This window comes from Lygodium microphyllum, chromosome 24 (genome assembly GCF_053477565.2).
Source record: "Lygodium microphyllum isolate KBCC chromosome 24, Lygodium_microphyllum_v1.1.10, whole genome shotgun sequence".
Classification (NCBI taxonomy): Eukaryota; Viridiplantae; Streptophyta; class Polypodiopsida; order Schizaeales; family Lygodiaceae; genus Lygodium; species Lygodium microphyllum.
Window position 1 is genome coordinate 132,795,665 of NC_141158.1, and position 22,349 is coordinate 132,818,013.

The following is a 22,349-nucleotide window of genomic DNA, read 5'->3' on the forward strand; positions in this document are numbered from 1 at the left end:
CGGCAGGACTGGAGAGTCGGCGGCGGCGCAGGGCAGGAATCCTCTCTCTCTCTCTCTCTCTCTCTCTCTCTCTCTCTCTCTCAACTTCACCCTCAGCCTACTAGTCCATCTTCATGAGCTCCATACCCAACAAACATCACAATCAGTGGAGAGCTGCTAGCCAGCTGCTGGCACCCAACTTACCATGACTATTCAAGAAAGCTGACGCCTGCTGGCAACATCATTGTGACAGCTGCTGCCTGTCATTGTCATCTTCTTGACTGGTCAAGCCTGCAGTTTTGGAGTCCATGCAGCTGTGCTACACCCCACCCAGCTGATGTCATCATCACATGTTGTACAACCAGCTGATGTCATCATTGCCACCATCACATTTCTGAATTTCAGCTGCCGACTGCGTTTTGCTGTTGCCATTACATCCGACATCTAATTGTGGAGGACAGTATACTGCCATTAATATTATCATTCAGCCTGGTGGACTGCTGCTGTGTTGTTCAAGATCCCTCGTGGGAACAATATGGTACTGGAGCTATTCAATACCACTCCTCAGTTCACTGCATCCCCAGTCCTTGAGACATGGAGATTTAAAGCCCATATTGAAGCATATTCAGCAGATTCATTAATATTATCATTCAACAGGGCCCAGGTCCAACGGCAGGACTGGAGAGTCGGCGGCGGCGCAGGGCAGGAATCCTCTCTCTCTCTCTCTCTCTCTCTCTCTCTCTCTCTCTCTCAACTTCACCCTCAGCCTACTAGTCCATCTTCATGAGCTCCATACCCAACAAACATCACAATCAGTGGAGAGCTGCTAGCCAGCTGCTGGCACCCAACTTACCATGACTATTCAAGAAAGCTGACGCCTGCTGGCAACATCATTGTGACAGCTGCTGCCTGTCATTGTCATCTTCTTGACTGGTCAAGCCTGCAGTTTTGGAGTCCATGCAGCTGTGCTACACCCCACCCAGCTGATGTCATCATCACATGTTGTACAACCAGCTGATGTCATCATTGCCACCATCACATTTCTGAATTTCAGCTGCCGACTGCGTTTTGCTGTTGCCATTACATCCGACATCTAATTGTGGAGGACAGTATACTGCCATTAATATTATCATTCAGCCTGGTGGACTGCTGCTGTGTTGTTCAAGATCCCTCGTGGGAACAATATGGTACTGGAGCTATTCAATACCACTCCTCAGTTCACTGCATCCCCAGTCCTTGAGACATGGAGATTTAAAGCCCATATTGAAGCATATTCAGCAGATTCAGTATTTATTCATTTGTCTGAGCATTCTACATCTTCAGTTTTACCGTTTGTCGTACATTCTGTGTTCCTCTCTCTGTGCTGGAGAATTTCTTCTTACATGGTTTTAACTTGTTAGACTTGACTCTAAGGGTTCAAAGGATGTGGAATGCATAAGTTTATTCTTTTAGAGATGGTGATTGCAGAAGAACATAGAAGAAACCATTATAAAAATCATCTCAAGTGTTTTTCCTTCTTTTCAAAACATTTATATCACATCCACCTTAGAAGAATCGTCTCACCAATTTGATCCTATACAAGAGGAAAGCCCTTAGAAGTCTCAACTGTACCTATTGGACATATTCCAAATTTGAAGCAAATACACGTGAAGATTCAACACCATTCTGCATTAGATTCATAGTGAAGAGTCCCAAGTGGAGAGCTGTAATCTTTCCACAATCAAAGGCTATCATTTTGTGGAAGTAAGAAGAACCACATTGGTAGAATGCCCATAGCTTTTAATTATGATGACTGCAATATCTTTGCATGAAAAACTATTTTTCCCACCATATGTCTGACAATTCTGTAGATAACCATGAATGGAGAAACTTCCATGCATTATTTACCAATCATAGATAATATGGGGAAATAACAGTCAAAAGCTCAAAACGCAAAAAAGGTGACAATGACACAAATGTGGTCCTAAAGGGGAAATCATGGAAATGGATTAACTACAAAGAAGTTGTTAGATAATGTAAAGCACTACATGATCCATAAAAGAAATAAAGACAGACTATTGGATTCAATATTCTCCAGGGCTACAATCACTTTATTGTAGTTTTTAAAGAATCTAGCTATTCTTTTCGCATGACATCTCTCTAGGGCTTCAGTCACTTTATTGTAGTTTTTAAAGAATCTAGCTATTCTTTTTGCACGACATCTCTCTAGGGCTTCAGTCACTTTATTGTAGTTTTTAAAGAATCTAGCTATTCTTTGGGCACCACATTTCCCTTTTCAAAGGGCTACTATTTCTAGATTTTCCCTAGACTTCATGATGGAAACTCATGCATCTAGCTGTTCGCTTCCTCAAAGACACAAGGATGTTAATTTTCATTGCCACAACACCCTCCATGGTGGAGCTCATTGAGCAAGTTGTGGAGGACGAGCACCAACAAATAGAGTGAGGGTGGAGGTATTGAGCCTTGCACATGACACAAGTTGTTCATAGTGAGATGTCTATCTGTGTTGTTGAAGGCCGAGAGGTAAGAGGTTTCAAGTTACAATATGATCGTGCTGGCTTTTGTTTAAGTATCAAACTTGAGGGTCAAAGAGTGTCATCCTCTAGAATGGATCCCAAGTGCAAGAAATAACTAATGCTTGATGCCAAAAAATGAAGAGAAAACAATGGGTGGTTGCATGTGTGCATGTGTGAGTGCAACAGCAGAGACATATAGGACATGGTCTATCATGCCATAGCCCCTTATTGGGCAAAAGTCCTTATTGATATTGATCATTCATTCATAGCTTTTATTATTCATATCTAACCTATGAGTCATGAAAGCGAAAAGAGTTACGTGTGCCATCTTAGAAAGCATAATGTGCAATCTAAAACACTTCTCAAGAATAGATCGAACTTGGTCATACACAAGATTTGTCTCTAATAATGGCACACCTATGTCAAGCAATGCATTCCTTCCAACTCAATGATTACAAGAAAGTCGAAAAAGGAGCATCCTACTTTAACAAGGGTTGCTATTGTCTAAGGAAAAATTTTTAATGATTGCAATTTGCACTACGAAAGACACTATTGAAACATTTATCATGTGAAGGACACATCTGGTTGCTAAGGTATTTCTAGGGCAATGTTGGCACAGGTTTGCTAAGCAACAAAGCATTAGTTAACTTTAAACCCCCCCTTTTTTTGTTCATTAAACATCCCAAAACATCAAATATTAAATGTGCCTTAAGTGTCCGAACACCCACATTTATCCGAGCATCAGCCGAGAGAATCTAAGCGCCACCCTAGATAGTTGGTTGGCTCATGTGCCTATAAACAGGGATCAGTCCAGCAACTTCGCACACCACAAATCTTGTGGCATCCCCACATGATCTTCTAGAGGCTTTCCACACCTGCATCTGGTTGCAGCTGCTTTTCTCATCACTCCAGCCCTTCTCGACTGCTGCAGCCACTACTTCAATGTTTCCACCTATTGCCCTGATCATTATGACCTGGTAAACTTTTGCATTTTCATCCCTACAAGATTCCCTACTACTCTTCATCTCCTGCAAATGGCTATTTCTACTCCAAAAATCTGATCAGCAGCACCTCTCTGTCTCACACATAGTTGCACTCGTACATAGTACGGTTCGTACCGTACCGTACCATACGAATTCATACCAAAAAACAAGCACTTTTTTTTTTGGGCGTGGTTGTTGTTGTTGGTGGTGGTTTGGGTTGTTAAGGGGGGTGGAAGCTTGATTAGACTCCTCATACATGTTTTGTTATGATTTATCCTAGAGCCAAAGGCCATACATAAGGTATTCAAGCGATTCCAAACATTTCTAATTGATGTCCCATCATTTTTCACAATATGTTAGTGTCATCAATAAATAAATTCAACACCATTTGAGAATCATCAAGTAGCTTAATCCTATTGGTTTTACCTTTGTTTATAGCTCATTTTGCACCACCCAACCCAAAGCATTAGTAGACATTGCTAATAAAACTAGGCCAAAGGATAGCTTGGCCTAATGTACCTTCTGAGAGTACACGAATTAGTAAATGTACCATCGGTAGCTACTTTAGCCTTAGCAATGCCAAACAAAACCATAACAAAATTCATAAATCTTTTACCAAAACCTTTAGTGGTTTGTTTGGTAACTGTTGGTCTCACAGGTCATTTTGGCCTCTTGTAGACGTTAATAAAGCATCTCATGTCATTTCATCTCTTTTTTTTTCGTAAATGTCATTTCATCTCTCTCTCTCTCTCTCTCTCTCTCTCTCAACCTTCTCTCTCTCAAGCATACATGCCTCTCTCTCTCTCTCTCTCTCTCTCTCTCTCTCTCTCTCTCTCTCTCTCTCTCAACCTTCTCTCTCTCAAGCATACATGCCTCTTATTTGTATGATTCATGTATGATGTATCCACTCCTATGTATGTACTTGTAAGTTGTAGCGCATGTTGCGCATGCGGCATATGCCATAGAGGTTTGGCGTGTTACCCTCAAGTATTCATCTTATATACTCCAATAGCATTGCTATTTAGACTTTAAACATCTGTTCTATCATCTATAGTTGAAAATAATGATGTTAATTTTTTTTTCCTACTAATATCGTACCGTACCTTATAAAATCTTAAGGTACCATTTAGTACCGTATTTTATCGTACCGTACCGTACCGTACTTTTCGTACCTGACAACTATGGCCTCACACATAGCTTGGATACATTGAATGAGGCTCCATAGCCCCCAGCCTTCTCCCCCATTACATGGATATATTTGCCAAGCAACAGCCTTCTAATTCCATTTTCCAACAATTTTCAGCCAATTAATTAGTTTTCAAAATCTATTTACTCTGAAAATTAATTGCATCCCTTCTGACCCTACCCAAAATTAGATGTGTCCATCAACAATTTAATTGGCTAGGCCATTTGCAATCTAAAGTGGTCCCAAGCCTTAATTGACCCTTGGAAAAGCATTAATTTATTAATTAGTGCCTAGTCCCTAGTGTCACCCATTGACTATTATTGGCAAATTAATTGTCCTAGGTCCTAACTCACACTAACTGTCGCCCAAAACCCAATTGGCGTAACTCGTCACAACTTTTGCCTTCAACACCCACCGCTTCCTCAAGGTCCTTGGCTTGTTAACATGAAATAACTGCCATCTGCATTATATGTGCCTTACGACATTACACATTTAATTATTAAATTAATCAAATGTTACTAGCAAGAGCAAAGCATCCCAAAAATTTCATGTTCTGGTGACTCCATGAATCAGCCTACACACACATGTGGATCCAATGTGCATATATCTCCAATGCATGATAGGCACTTCCAAGCAAATCCCCAAGTATACTCCAAGCACATATCTCCAATGCATGTGGACACTTCAAGGAAAATCCCCATGTATACCCCAATCCCTCACCCTACCCTTCTTGCGCACATATGGATCCAGTATGAACATATCTCCAATGCATGATAGGCACTTCCAATATCACTCAAACTCCAATTGCTACAGCCAAGAGCACCCTTAGTGATAAGACTCATTTTAATAGGTCAAACTTCACAACTTGGTCAAACATCATGCAAGAACTTAATAGAAGGTTCACAATGCTACAACAAATGTCAAGTTGATGTAGGGATACTCTCAACTCATTAGGCTAATTGACTAGAGCTCATTGGGTAATTTGTCCTTACTCTACTTTAGGATTTTTTTAAATCTTCCGCTGCATACACAAACATTAAGTTATTCATTCATTTTTCATCTTCCTTGCATCTTACTCCTATATTAGCTTTGCATTACTTTCCTTTGCTTAGCACCAAAGCATCTCAGTATGAAGCACTAGAATGTAAATTCAAGCTTGTTCTAGTACTTATATACTAGGCTTTGTATTTTAATTAAGAAACTAACATGGTAGGTTTGCTCTGGCTCTTATTGGGCTGAAGATATTGTTTGTTAGTTGTAAGTTGAATGATGTGATTTTGGGTCATGACTCGGACTCACTCCCATGTAAATTGTAATATTTTAGTGATCTCCCAAGGTTGAGATTTTGATTTGCCTATGCAACTTGGTCAACACAAGAGCCCTCTCCCAAAATCAAGTATGGGCATTGTTCACATGCCCAAATACGTAATTCTCATTTAGCTCTTCTAGCTAAGGTGTGCCAAATCTATCTTCATCATCAAATCATATCGTTTCATTTTGGTTCTTGGCACCACACAAAAGTTTGATCCTCCTCCTTTGGCATCAACATCTACAATTGAGACGGGATTCCTATCCCTCCATTAGTATCTTCAAGTTTTGGCATTGCCTTCTTGTCTTCGACATTGGCAACCCTTCTTTGTTATACCTACCCTTTGCATTACATGACATCATCATTTTTGTTACAAGGAGATTGGACAAGCAAACAATTTTCCCCATGGGGGATATTGTCCAAATGGCACCTTTTGTGTTTTATGTTTTTTTCTAAATTATTCTATTTTAATCGTGTTCATACATTCTATGTTTTCTCAATGCAAACCCTAGCATATCTCCACATAGCTTTGGTTCCTTCTCCTAGTTTGTTGTTTAGTCTTCTTTGACTCCTTTAAGTGATCGTTAACTAATTTGACCAGTTGTTGACTTTTGGGTTTGACCCCAAAAAAATTTCCACCCATCTGTAGCCTTCTCTATTTGAGGTTAACACTATCCCCCTCTCTAGATGAATGCCAATGCCTTGATATGTCAATCTAACGTACCAAGTGGTAGCAAGGGCTGAAGATGTCAATCCCAAGGACACAAATAATAAAGAGGTAATCGATGGAATGGGAGATGCTAAAAATAATGAGGTGGATGTTGATGGTGATGGGTGTGTCTTTGAGATGTATAAGAAAGAAAATTTCGTGCTCTCCTAGAGTGTGGTGCCTAATCCTATATGTGCTAGAGGTATATCAGTCTAAGGAGGCAAATGGCAAGAAGCAATGAAGATGCCAATGCCAGGGACATGAATGATACAAAGGTAATGGATGGGATAGGAGCTTTTGAAGGTAATGAGATGGAGGTTGATGGTGATAGGTGTGTCCTCAAGATGTATTTGAAACAAAACCTCATGTTCTCCCTAAGTGTTGCCTAATCCTATAGGTGCTAATCAAGTGTGCTTGTGAAGTGCAATTAGGAGATGGATCCATGATGACCATGCAACACATTTCACGGTGGGTCTAACACTAGGCATGTCAAAACCCCCTAAGTATGTCCCAATGGTGGATGTGCTAAGAAATTCGGGGTGACAAGTTTGTTAAGCAAGCCCTAGCATCTCATACCCTTAATGTGCCCTAAATTTGTGATGTGGGAAAAACGGGCTAGAGGGTTAGAGGTGAAGCAACTGACTAACGGAGGCCATCAAGCAAATTTAGCTTGAGTACCCTTAGGTACATTGCTTAGTGTGTGCTCCTAGCTATGGATTGAGCTTTTTCTCTCTTTTATTGCTTTTTTTAAAACCTCTTTTTTTTTGCCTTCTATTCCTTAAGTAATGTGCACAAGGTAGACAACCCTTACAAGTAAGTAATTCTTTGAGACTAACCACATCTGAATGGGAAACTATGGAAGAAAGGGGTGAGCAAAATGGGCAAACCGACTCTCAGCCATCTCCTCCATGTTGAGTGGAGGAGCTCAAAAATGAGAAGAACGTCTAAGATGGATGGAACTCCATGGCAGAGAGAGAGAGAGAGAGAGAGAGAGAGAGAGAGAGAGAGAGAGAGAGAGTGTGTGTGTGTGTGTGTGTGTGAGAGTGAGTGAGTGAGTGAGTGACTCAGAACTCTTGTACGTACTCAAAACTAGTGTTGAACAATAGATTGAGTGCTTGAGAGAGACTAATATGAAAGTACAAGGCACAAGGTTTATTATATAGCCTTGGGACTTCCCAAAACCCTAACCCTAAATTTACACATATCAAGGTGTATTCACATGCTAAGGAACATGAATGTGTATGCACACACGGAAGTGGTGAAATAACTAACAAACTCCCCTCCAAGTCATAGTTGACTAAGCCTGTGACACAAAACAAAAGCAAAAGATCATTGGAGGGTCTTACATCAAGGCAGGCAATGTCTAATCCCATAAAACACATTTAGGAGAGGAGATATACAAGTCAGAGAGATATTTGGAAGTTGGAACTGAAGCTAGATCATGATGTGGTCAACAAACAAGCTCACGAACCCGAAGAAGAGCATGGTGCAAACATGCATGTGTATGGCTCAAAGGTTGATCAAAAGCCACAATGACTTAAAAGGCTTAGTGCATATGACTAGACACCAAAAACTTCAAGTATGGCTCTCAGACTCACCGTAGAGCCCATGAAAATTGGTTACAAAACCCCCCCTAAAATACATAACTCTTGATAGAATCTTAAACAAAAGGAAACACAAATCTCTTTGGATGAAAATCCAGGTAAGATTAACCCATATGATTAATGTATGTAATGGAAAGGGTCTTCACACATGCATGAGCATGGTGATTGTCTAACTATAATCATATTTTTTCCAATTTCTTTCCTTTTAAAATTTTTAAACAGAATTAAAACCTCCTTCGATGTCAATCATTTGCAATGGCATCACCAAGCACTAGATGCTTGATGGGTTATTCCAAATTTTTCACTTTTGATAATACTTTTATCTTTTAAAAATGAGACCAACGTCCAAGGCCAATGGAACTCCATGATAAATAGATAGATGAGACACACACAAAGAGAGAGGTCACCTCCCACATTCACATCAAAGAAAAAGGGACACAGCCGATTCACAAATACAATGGGCTTTTCTTATAGTAGAAGAATCAATAGGCGTAGCTAGTTACAAGTAATCAAAAAGGCTAGAGCTCTACAAATAGTGAATGTTTTCACGAAGGCAGTGGATAATGGTATCAATTCCCTTCGCTTGAACAAGTATGTGGAGTCAAGGTTCATGGCATTAACATTTGGAATCTTCAAGAAGTTGAACCTCCTGCACAGTAGAATGAGGCTCCATATCACCTCAATAAGGGTAAAACATCACATCAGCTCTTTCTTTTGCATTTCTTTTGCAAAAAGGGAATCAAGCACACTCATTAGCATCCAATAGATTGTGCCTCCATGCCGATTGGACTCCATAAGCTTCCTTTGGCCTAAGTGCATATTTCTCTCTCTAGTCTTTTTTGTAGTGATAGTATTTCTAACAATATCTTTCAAGCCTAAAAGAAATAAATAATAATCCATCCACATACTCAAAATTGTTGGTGGATGCATAACCATGAGACCTTGAGAATCTAACAACGCCAATTATTCTCTTGTGCATATTTTTAATGCATTCTCAAAAAGCAATCATGTGATTGACAATTGCTCTCTCTCAAAGCATCCATACCAGCCTAAAACTCATATTTTTTATTGTTGTTCCTGCATAGAGGTCATTTGACATGTCAACCATTGCAAGAGCCAGTAGCAAGATACGTAGATGGATCCCAATCGATGGTGGCATGTCCCCCTCCTTGAAGGTGACGAGCTGGTCATCCTCTTCGTCTTCTTTGCTCAACCACATGGCGACAACGTCACCATTGTGAACAACTGTAGAGATATGTGGGTAGCTCTTGCGCCATAAGATACCAAGATCATACATACTATGTTCAAGTTGCATCAAGCAATGAAGAAATGCAAGGGCTCAAGTGTCCCCCCTGCATCCCTTGCAACTTACAAATATCATCCTCATTACTCTCATAAGCCCTATCAATGTGGACTCACATGCACCCATACTCTTTTGCTTTGAAGCCTACTCTTCTCTCTTTCACCTTATTGAATCTTTTTTGCTTGCATCACCACATTCCAAATGGCACTTATTTACCAACTTACACCATAGACTTGTGCTAGTTAATACCAATGAACTCCAACTATCCATAATGTAGAGAGCTCATAAAATAATTACTTTTACTATTTCCTTTTTTAAAGACTTCTAACACTCCTAAAAGTGATTCTATCCAAGACCGGAAGTGACCCTTTCGAAGACCACATTATTCCAAAGTCCAAAACCAATGAAGCAAAAACTAGAAACTTCTATTGATGGTGACACCTTCTACACCAACCCCTTACGAATCCTAGTTTGGCTGCCTTTTCATTCACCTACACTGCATTGTGAAGGATATGGAGTGATAGAGACATTATTTTCATTTTGTATAGCTAGTTCTAGTGTTGGAGAAAAGTTGGGTCCAACTCTTGCATGTCAAAAAGACGTTCCATTCTTTATCATTCTTGGTTAAGTCCCTTCCACTTTTGTGGATTGAAGGGATCCTAGAAGGAGGGAACATTAACAACTAAAGGGGTCTTAGGCATCAAAAGGCTTGTTTCTAGCAACATCAAGATTTTGTTCCTTGAACACGTGTGCATGGAGTACTCGTGCTATGGAAGGTTGCAAGGGAATCTATCCTTTGTTGTTCACAAAGAGCTGAAATGTAAGCCACAAACATTCCCAAACTAAACATCTATCCAATAGAACACTCATAGAAGCGTACAAAAGACAACAAAAGGTATACAGAAGCTCACTACATAAGGTTTACAAAAGGTATAAAAACCATATAGCTTAAACCAAGACCAACTCAATTCATCAAAAACCATCCAACACATTCTCAATCATTCCTCAAACTACTCATTTACAATCATAAACTCTCAAACAAAAAGAAAACAAAGCAAAACAGAGTCAAAAACAAACTTATCGGAACCAAACAGACACACAACAGAACCTAACAAAATATCATAACTCGATCAAAAACCATCATGAGCTTCTCAAACATATTCAACCCAACCTAAGACACTATAAAACACTTCCAAATCATCCAAAAAACCAATCACACAAAATCCACCCCACCAACCAAAACACACACACACAACAACAACAAAGAAATCCCACTGATCAATCCTACTCTATGAGAGATCTCTATTGGTCGGACAATGATCTACATCAGAGCTCTTTTTTTCTAATAAATTACTTTGATGACTATGATTATACAAAATTCATATGAAATTTCACCAGGAGAACCAAAAGAAAACTAACTATGACAATGATAGCATAACTTGCATCACAATGAGCAATTAAATGCAATGGTCTCTTTATTATGTTATTGTTATCTTTTCTAGGAGCACACCTCACACAAAGACCATCTGCAAGCACTCTTATTGAGAACAATGAGAACAAAACAACAAAGGAAAAGGGAGTCTTAAATCTATGACAAATCTGTGAGTTGCAAAAAGCAAGTACCACCTCTTAATTCAAACAACCTGAAAGCAACAGGAAAAACTGCTACATTCTTGAGAAAAGGAAGAAAGAGACAGAGATGATGCTGTTACTTTGAAATGCCAAAGACATTACAAGTTCCTATGCGCCAGTTGAAGTAAAAATCTAGTCTTCCTGTTCTGGAAGATTTTTGAGGTAACATCTATTGCTCCAATGATATTAGACTTGTATATCTGCTCATTGTCCACAAGTTCAAGTGCTTCCAAACCTGACTCCCGCAGATTTTGACTCTGCATTAATTGATCTCCTTTATCAGAGTGGTCCAAAATAAATTTCCAGTCTTCTGATATAGCAACCACAAGCTTGCATGTAATAGCTAATATCAAATGCACGAGTGTCGTTCCAAAATCTGTTGCCTTCGTCCCTGATGATTGTGATAATTGCAAAGCCTCGTAAACAGCATCAACAACCCTATGACCAAAAGAACATGTCAGATTATTGCAAGACAACCCTGCCTCTAAAAGACTAGTTAGATCACTGCAAACATTATTCACTTTGCAAAAGCCCTACAATAAAAGCAAAATTCACAGCTCACTAAGTGGACAACAAAAAGGTTGTTTATTTCTTAAAAACCAGTTGGCAAGTGGTAGATGTTCTTAGAAAGATTGTTTCTACCTCTACACAACCCCTTCATCCTCCTGGTGCACCCATCCTCCCCCCCTCACTCTTCCCTCTTAAAAACCAATTGGCAAGTGGTAGATGTTCTCAGAAATATTGTTTCTACCTCTACACACAACCCCTCTATCCTCCTGGTGCACCCTTCCTCCCCCCCCCTCACTCTTCCCACTTTCTACATGGCAGAGTGATCTTCCCTCCTCCCCTTTTGTATTGGATCCACCTTCACTATAATATGCACATGCATGGCAGAGTCATCCTCCTTCTTCTCTTTTGTCTTGCCTCAATCTTAAAATAAGCATTTTCTCATTACAAACATGCAAATGCGCAATGCATCCAAACACTTTCAAGTTTGAATTGTCAGATCTTATCAAAGTTCAAAATTTACTCGCTATGTCATCATGAATACTTGGACTGGCTGCTTTGTTCCTTTATGCAACACCATCCGATTATTGTGTATTGCAGAGTCTACAGTCACTTGAAATGTCTCTCTAGCAAGGTGAAACCTGAAATGATTGTTTTTGAATTTACGGCTTTACAGTCTGTATCTGATCCAACTAACAATTATGATGCTGAAAAGGAATTTCTGGACTTGCATTGTCCAGGCATGTCTACCATTATTAATCAATGCTAAATTAGGTAACAAATAATGTTAACTAATGACACATTAATGGCCAAATTTATAATAACCCCATCAAGGAACAAAATTAATTAGCTTTAAAAGGTTTTCATCAGGCAGTTGTACATGGTCCACCTGCCCCTACTCTAAAAAAAGGGGCCAAAGGGGAGCCATTTTTCATTCTACATGATCACCATCATCCCACACATCTATCGTACTTCATTCCCATTCTCATTGTATATTTTTATTTGTCATATAGAGCTGAGCATTCCTTTTCTGTTCAAGGGGTTCAAACTTAATTGTCCACATACACTCACACGGTATTCAAGTAAGGTGCACTTATCATCTTAGCTACCATGAGCATTTGGGGTTTCTGTGGCTGTCCTGCCCCTCCAGACTGCTGCCCAATATCATCCTTCCCTGGCGACCTGTCCACAGGTGCCACCCATCACTCCCAACTGCCGATGCCACCATTCAGCCCCTCCAGACTGTTGTATTTCCTGATCAGGAAGGCTGCCCTGCTGTCCAGGCATCTGCTCAGCATCAAACAGGCTGAGTTTTGCAGTGCAGGCCCCAACACACCACCCACTTCTCCTTCAACTCCTGCATTTTGCAGATTTTCTGCTCTCTTCATCATCAAACACCTGTCTTGGCTTTCACCAAGCTGCCTACTGCCTTGCTGGTCAACATTTTGCACCTTCCCACTCTCCCACATCTCCGACTGTCACAGGGACATGAAATTTTAAGATGCTCTAATCTTTGGGATAACATTTGATTAAGATATTAATAAAATGTGCGAGGTTTTTTAGCAGATGTGATGCATATGGTAGTTATTTCATATGGTAACAAGCCAAGAACCCCAAGAATGTAATGGGTGTCAAAGGCAAAATTTGTAACAAGTAATGCTTGACATGTAGTAGATGGTACTCTTGTTAGAATTGGGCCTAGATCAATTTACTAGCCACTAATATCAATGGTGACATTAAAGACTAGGCATTAATTAATTAATTAAATTAATATTGGTCTAAGGGTCAATAACTGCTCATAGATACTTGGAAGATGAATTGGCCAAGCCAATTTATTTATTGGTTGGTGAAAATAATTTTTTGAGCACTAGAATAATTATTAAACTAATTTTCAAAACTAATGTTCTGAAAATTAATTCAATAAGCCAGATAATGCTGGAAAATGGGATTAGACGGCCAGGAAAAACGTTTTGAGGGGCTGGTGAAAGTCTATTCCAGCCATTTTGAGAGAGGAGGAAGTTGTTAGAGAGTAGACGATACTGCTGATGTTAAAGCAGATACCATGGACCACTCCTACAGCAAGTGACAGCAATTTGGAGCCCTCCAAGAGCAGGTGACAACAACCCAAGGTCATTGTGGTGCATTTGTATTTGCATTCTTTGCCTCGTAGGTACCAACTATTTTGTTTCATTAGCATCTTTGGGAGCTTCTCCTTCATTCCCATGTGAATGTTCATACTGAGAGGCATCATCACTGCTTGAGTTTATCTCACTGTATGAAGGCTATTGTTGTAACTAGATTGTAATCAGCAAATTACCACCCGTCCACGGAAGGAAGACTGGTTTAATGGTTCCATTACCGAGATGGGTCATGGTAATTCCTTAATTACAATCTAGTTACAACACCAACATTTATTACAAAATTGAGAAATGCAAATTAACTTACAATCTTGGACTATCGACAACCTGTTGGCCCCAAAATTAGTACCCCTTTCGATATTTCTTTAACTTAATTGAAGAAGAAGTTGGTGTACAATCGGATTTTCCCAATCCCTCTTGGTATTCCAACTCGTCTTGCTATCCAAAACAACCAACAAGTTTTCAATCTGACTTGCCCCTTGATTCGGACTACAATTGGCCTTTACCCGCTTTGATGGAGATGGAAAATACCCCAAATTCATTGATTTGCTTGTCCCTCCACTAGAATTTGACTGAAAATAGCTTCAACCCTATTGACTCCAAGTCGTAGAGCTTCCAATTTCTCGCACACTTCCCGAAGCTGTTGTTAAATCCTACTTTCTACTGCGCATTAGAATTTAGAGCAAAGAAATCTGAAATTTCTCAATTCTAGCGATCTCAGTGTTATAATCTTCGGAGCAAAGGCTGTAGAAAGGCTAGGAGATGAGAGAGAATGCGAGGAGAGAGAAATTTCAGACTTTCTTCGCGAAAAACTGAAGAAAATCAATCGTTTACTGCTGTTGCCTTGTCTCAACAACCTGTAGATACTATCACCTGCTGTTGATTCGTCTTCTTTTACCTTGGCTGCCCCAAAAGGTCCTCCAATGGCTGCAAATCGAACCAGCAACTTCTCCTCCCTCTCTCTTGCAAGTGCCTAAAAATGCCTCTCTCCAACCTATAAAGACTTTCTCAGTCTTCCATGGGCATTTTTGACAAGTGGCAACCTTTCCAAATGCTTTTCCTAGCATTATCTATAGTTAAATATTAATTTTTAGTATTTACTAAGTATTTCGGTAACTAAAAAAATAATATGACTAGCCAATAACTAAATTGGCTAGGCAACTTCCATTCCTAAATGTCTCTGTACCATCTTTGACCATCAGATTGGCATTCGGTACCATTAAACACCACTTCTCTAATGTCACCAAACTAACACTTATGGCCAAATTACTGACCTAGACCAATAACTGGCACCAAATACCACCAAGTATCTATGCTGCATAATTAGAAGCAACTTTTGCCTTTGACATCCCGTGATTTCCTTAGGTCCTAGGCTCATAAGTTTACTCTAACCCAAATTACACCCCACATGTGCAACATTTACTGAACCATGTGATTAAAAATTAATCCACATGTTAGGTGAGTTTTCAAAAATACATGTTCTCATGATACAACCCCCAAAAACGTTTTCTCAGTTTGCATGGACATTTTTGCCAAGTGGAAACCTTCTAAACCTATTTTTCAGCATTATCCAACCATTTAATTAATTTTCAAAATTAAACAATCCTAAAAATTAATTTCAACCCTTCTGACCTTGCCCAAAATTAAATGTACCCATCCATAATTAAATTGGCTAGGCCATTTGCAACCTGGAGTGGTCCCCAATCTCTCCTGACCCTTAGATTGTCATTAATTAATTAATTAATGCTAGTTTCCAGTGTCATCACCGGCACTTATTGGCCAAACCACTGCCCTAGGGTCCAATCTGATATCAACTGACCAACAAAACCCAATCAGTATAACTCATCACAACTTTTAATTTTGATATCCACTAGATCCTTAAGGTCCGTGGCCTGTTACTATGGAATATATGCCATGTGCATCACATGTGCTTAAACAACCTTGCACATTTGATTAATAACTTAATCAAATGTTATCAACAAGATTAAAGCATCTCAAGATTTCACATCCTCGTGACAGATAGTGCCCTACACTGATCAAATGGCTTTGGCTCCCCGCGAGGTTCAACTTTCTATCAAACACAGCAAGCATAAAGAATTTTCGGCAGCTTTGGAGGCCCCTGACTCCGGTGATTCTCCACCATGCTCGTATGCCCAACCGGCTTCTATCTAGCAAAATTTGCAAAAGCCTAAGTCATGGTGTCAATTTCTTGATCTGTGCAAAACTCCATGCTCTGTGACTTGCATCCACGATGGCCATGGTGTCGATTTCTTGGAGCTCTATGACTCGCATAAAGGGGCCAGAGGCTTTGCGAGGCAAGGAGAGAAGAGAACCTTCCAATCACGTTGGAGAGAGAGAGAGAGAGAGAGAGAGAGAGAGAGAGTGTGTGTGTGTGTGTGTGTGTGTGTGCGTGTGTGTGTGTGTGGGAAATGACAGTCCGCTAGATGTTGAGTCAGGTGCTCTCTCTTTTTTTTTGGTGTCTCTCTCTCTCTCTCTCTCTCTCTCTCTCTCTCTCTCAAAATGAGACCTTGGCGGAAAGCGGTGGCGTGAATCAATAGAGGTGGCGGTAGTAGCGGCAAAGGCACGTGCAAGGAGGCAACAGCTATGGTGAAAATCAACCGCACGAGGAAGAGCAACTGCAGCCAGGAGAGGCAGCACGAGAACAACTGGGAGACAGGTGAAAAGCAGCAACGCCTTGTAGTAGGGAGGAGAGAATAGCCTTGAAGAAAAACTTAGATAGATAGAGAGAGAGAGAGAGAGAGAGAGAGAGAGGAGGAGGAAAAATGATGGGAATAGAGGGATTCGGTCTAGCGATGGTGCTGCCCTAGGTCGCCAACAGGATTGCGCAAATCTGCTCGTCACCTCCTGCAACACATCACCCCCTGCAATCCCACCCTACTCCTAGTTGCTTTTAATCAGCTAATTCCTCTTCTGCTGCTGTATCTCCTTCAGAATATTTGGCCTGCACTGGTTGGTCCGTTGCTGTTGTGCCTCCCTCAGCATCTTTGGCCTGCATCAGGGCATCTTCGGCGTCCCTTCATCTGCAGCTGTCCCAAACATCTCTGCAAGGCAGTGTGGCCTGTGCTACCCAACACACAGTTGGACCAAGTCAAAGGAATCAGCATTCTCCCACCTTTTCGCCTTCCCAATCTTCACTGCCGCCTGTACCCGCCTGCCATACTCCTGTCCCAGGCCTGTTTTTACAGCAGGTTTGTTAATGTCTCCCCATGGACTGCATTGACCCACACCCCATGGCTGGAGATCCAGCCATGTACATCAAAGATACTGCACTGAACGTCAAAGATGATGCAATGGAGGTAGAGATGGTGAAAGCAGTCTTCCTTCTTAAAAAGGGTGGCAATTCCCTGATTAAGCACTTAATTACAGCAATCAACAAATGAAACAACTTAAAATGCACATATTACCTTAAAAATCTCGGACATAGGACACCCTGTTGGCCCCAAAATTGGCCCCCCTTTCAATAATTATTTAACTTGATTGCTAATGGAATGAGTACAAGCTGAGATTTACAATCTCGTTTGTTGTTCCAAAAGCCTCTTTGTTATACTAACAATCAGGCAATCAATTCGGGCCAATTGCCCCTTAATTTTTCACCTAGGACTTGCACGAAAGGAACCTTCAACTGGCCAAATGCTGCCCCAAATTACAATGAATGGGCCGGCATCTAAATTCCCTGACAATTACACAAATTTCAAATGGTGAATTCAATATACAATGCCTTCACCAATTGGCACGAGTACGAGGTGGCTATCAAACCCTAATTTCTGCATAAATTTAGGGTCTACAGTAGAGATCTCTATGCAATCCACCAAATTCGAATGAGATCTACTCAAAATAGCTTAGAAATGCTAAGATTTCTTGAGAATGGGTTGAAAAAGTTGAAAGATGAGAGAGAAATCTCATTTTCCTTGAGAGAAAACCTTAAATTTTGTCTGGTGCTTGTTCCAGGCTGCATTTAATGTAGTCACCTACTGCCTGACACCTCCAAAATGTTGTCACCTGATCAACAATGTTGTTGCCAGCCCCTAGAACGTGACTCCTTGCTGTCCCCTTCTTGGTGAGGCCCTCATGTGGCTCTCTTCTGCAGCAAAATGCTAGTCCCTAATGTCACCACCGACACTTATTGGCCAAACCACTACCCTAGGGTCCAATCGGATACCAATCAACCAACAAAACCCAGTCGGCATAACTTATCACAACCTTTACCTTTGATACCCACTACATCCTCAAGGTCCTTGGCTTATTATTATGAAATATATGCCATGTGTATCACATGAGCTTAAACAACCTCACACATTTGATTAATAACTTAATCAAAAGTTATCACCAACATTAAAGCATCTTAAAATTTCACGTTCTCATAACAGACTTGCCGAGATTTAAGCCCGGGTCGCCTCGGTAAAAGCCAAGTATACTAATTGGACTGCATGACAATGGAATACGAAACCAGCCTACCTTCTTGGAAAGGGTGGTAATTCCTTGATTAAGCACTTAATTACAGCAATCAGCAAATGAACATAACTTAAAATGCACAAATTACATTAATACTCTCGGACATTGGAAAACTTATTGGCCCCAAATCTGGCGCGCCTTTCGGTATTCCAACTCCCCTTCCTGTCCAAATAACCAACAAGTCTTCAATCTGATTTGCCCCTTGATTCGGGCAATCACTTGTCTTAACCCGCTTTGATGGAGATAGAAAATACCCCAAATTCATTGATTTGTTGGTCTCTTCACTTCAATTTGATTGAAAATAGCTTCAGTCCTCTTGAATCCAAGTCTGGGAGCTTCCAATTTCTGACACGCTTCTCGAAGCTGCTACCAAACTCTGATTTCTGCTGCAAATTAGGGTTTACAACACAAAAATCTGAAATTTCTCAGTCTCTGGTGATCTCAATGCTATAATCTTCAGAGCAAGGCTATAGAAAGGCTAGGAGATCAGAGAAAATACTGAGGAGAATGTTGTTGCCTTGTCTCAACAGCTTGTAGATGTCATCTGCTGTTGACTGGTTTTCTCCTACCCTTGGCTGCCCCAGAAGGTCCTTCAATGGTTGTAGATCAGACCAGCAGTATCTCCCTCTCTCTTGCAAGCTAAATGCCTAAAGATGTCTCTCTCTAACCTCTAAACACCTTTTTCAATCTTGCACGCGCATTTTTGATAAGTGGTAACCTTCCCAAATGGTTTCTCCAACATTATCCATAATTCAAAATTAATTTTCAGTCTTTAAATATTAAAAATTAATCTAATAATTAATTCAATGCCCAGAAAAATCATTTGACTGGCCAATAATTAAATTGGCTAGGCAACTTCCATTCCCGAGTGTCTCTACGCCATCCTTGACCATCAGATTGAAGTTAGGTACCATTAAATGTCACTTCTCTAGTATCACTAACAACTGACACTTATGACCAAATGAATGACCTAGGCTAACAATTGGCATCAGATACCACCAAGTACTTGTGCGACATAACTATATAACAACCTTTTCCTTTCACATACCGTGATTTTCTCAAGTCTCTCACTCATAAATTTACTCTAACCCCAGTTACACCTCACATGTGCAACATTTAATCATATGATTAGAAATTAATCTACATGTTAAGTGAGGTTTCAAAAATGCATGTCCTCATGTTAACCCTCCCCCTTAAAATCCTTAAAATCATCCTCGATTGCACTACCAAATGCATCAAAAGAAAAATAGTGAACTGTCATTTCCACAAGGTATCATAGTTAGCATAGCATTGCACACTGCTGCTCAACCATTCCATTTGTCCAACACATGCTAAAATTTACCAGCCAATAATAACATAACATAAGACTCACAAAAAATCTCAAAACATTACCAGATTATCATCTGGCATGTCTATTTCTCATGAGCTCAACTCATCTGTCAAAACCAAACCATAGCATAGCATAACCAAGCATAAACCATCGCTAAAATATCAATGGCATCATAATATATACTGTTGTCCATGGAATCAAATATAAACCATTGAAAACTGAGCATAATCTAATCATAAAGTGATCACCTGCTGATCTAAGAACTGATCACAAATTGCTACAAATGTGACTCGAAACTGATCACAAACTCATTACAAAAACTGACCAACAATCAACGCAAAAACTGATGCAAAACGGATCCCAGAAGTGACCATAAACGGTTCTCAAGCTGATAAAAAACTGAGCTACAACTTATTAGAATTTGTGTCTAAAAATTGAGGCAAAATTCATGTCAAATTGATCATAAGCTGATGCAAAAATATGGTTCCAATGCCCAGGTGAAACTCATACTCATTTACATACATCTCACACTGACTAGTACACTATGTAGTAACCTCATAGCAAACATATTGTCAACACAATACCTTGGATGCATGCTGAATACATCTAAGATCCACTATATACGAGAGCTGTCCATAACTGGAGGAGTGGAAGTGCTATCTCCCCCTTGAGCATCAAGTAATACTCCAGACCCCTACCCTGCTGAACCTGACGGAGCCTGAACTAAAGTCAGCTTTAACTAAAGGGCATCTACGTAAAGTTGCAACAACTAAGGATATTCTACTAACTCATCCATTTGGCATCCACTGGTGAATAATTCTGAAATTTCACCAAGTACCTCCTGGAAACTTTACTTTGGCATTTCTTTCCCTATGTGTCAAAATCTGCTCGGGTATCAAAATCTCATCCAACTCCTCAACCTCAAGCTGAATTTCAGCAGACATATCCTTTGGCACATTACTATGAAAAGGCCTTAACAAACTGACATGAAAGGCATTGTGTATCTATCAATGTGAAGGTAATTTCAACCAATATGCCACATCACTAATCATCTCAGACACCTGGAAGGACCCATAGTATCTTATACTCAACTTTGGATACAATCTTTATCTTCTTTTTATATGTTTCAACCTTGCCCTTTTCAAACGCAACAATATAAAATTGCCCTCTACAAATTGCAAAGCACATTTGTGGCAATTAGCTACTCTTTTCTGCTTTTCTTGCAATCTCTTAAGTACATACTTTATCTTTGCATAGGCTGCATCCAAGCTTTCTACATAACGAGCAACCTTGAAGATCTTATCCTTAGTCTATAGAATAGGTGATATCTTCTTGCCACCCTCAACCATCTCAAATGGAGCTTTGCCCGTGTAACTATGCACCATGTTGTTGTAAGAAAACGCAACCAAGGGTAAATACTACTCCCAATATGTCTTGTGGTAAACTTATCATCTAAAGGTCTCGATCACTAATGATCGACTCTAGCATACCATGATACTTAAAGATGTGCTATAAAAACAACCGTGCCACATGATCAACATTTATTTTCTTTCTCAACGAAATAAAATGGGCTTGTTTGCTAAACTTGCAAATGATAGTTCATATCCCATCATTCCTTATAGGTGTCCTAGAAAGCTCAAAAAATAAAGTCCATTGCAATGCTCTACCAAGGCCTATCTGAAATAGACGAGGGCTGCAACAAACCCAGCATCTTTTGCCTACCATGCTTTACCTTCTGACATACGATATAGTCCTGATAAACTGTTCTATATCATGTCTCAAAGCTAGCTAATAAAGAAAATGCTCCATTGTCTTGATTGTTGCATCAATACCTCTATATCCTGAATACTGAGAAGCATGACTTTCAGCAATAACTCTAGCCTTAACTACTTTGTGACACATAGTCGTCCATGCATAATCAAAAATCCATCTCTTAGCACAAAGTATTTATGCCTTTGGCCATTGCAAAGCTGATCATAAATATTAGCAAAGTCTGAATCAGCAACATATTGCTCTTTTATGGCATCCAACTCGATGTGATAAACCATACTGATGGCTGAAATTTGTGGCTTATGTGATACTACATCAATCACAACATTCTTTTTACCATCAATATGTACAATCTGAAAGTGAAACAAAAAGAGAAAATTCGCCCATCTCATATGCTTCTCTGATAACTTTGTCTACGTTAGAAAGTACCTCAAAGTTTGATGGTCTGTCTACACTATAAAATTAGCCCCCAACAAATTATGTTTCCATGTAGACACTGCATGAATTACATGCCAAGAGCTCTTTCTCATAGACCTATAAATTCTTTCCTATACCGTGGAGAATTTGGCTCTCATAAGCCACAACTCAGCCATTCTACATAAGAACAGCCCCAATGTTGTTACCACATGCATCACACTCAACTATGAATGACTTCCTTAGATCGGGCAACACAAGCACAAGATCTGAAGTCATCTTTTCCTTCAACTTTTTAAATGCTGAAATTCTCATTGTTGTCCATCTAAATGGCATATCCTTTTTCTGCAAAGCATGCAATGGAGATGCAATTTGAGCAAATCCACGTACGTACTTCCTACAGTAAGAACATAAACCCAAGAAGTTACGGATCTCATATACAATTCTCAAAGGTGGCCATGATTGTATTACCTCAACCTTTGTAGGGTCCATCCGA

The 22,349-nt window shown here is 40.0% G+C and overlaps 1 protein-coding gene across 5 annotated transcripts in view; it reads right to left on the reverse strand.

The window, feature by feature from the left end:
* Positions 1-22,349, reverse strand: part of LOC148015665 (mediator of RNA polymerase II transcription subunit 33A-like) — a 139,814-nt gene that overhangs the window by 56,024 nt on the left and 61,441 nt on the right. For 3 of the 5 annotated variants that reach the window (XM_087665733.1, XM_087665734.1, XM_087665732.1), the window contains exon 3: positions 11,324-11,659. In XM_087665733.1, coding sequence (XP_087521859.1) covers positions 11,324-11,659 — 336 coding nt within the window. Of the gene's footprint in view, positions 1-11,301; positions 11,660-22,349 lie in introns of those variants that run through there. The other 2 variants (XM_087665737.1, XM_087665738.1) reach the window with 2 other exon arrangements.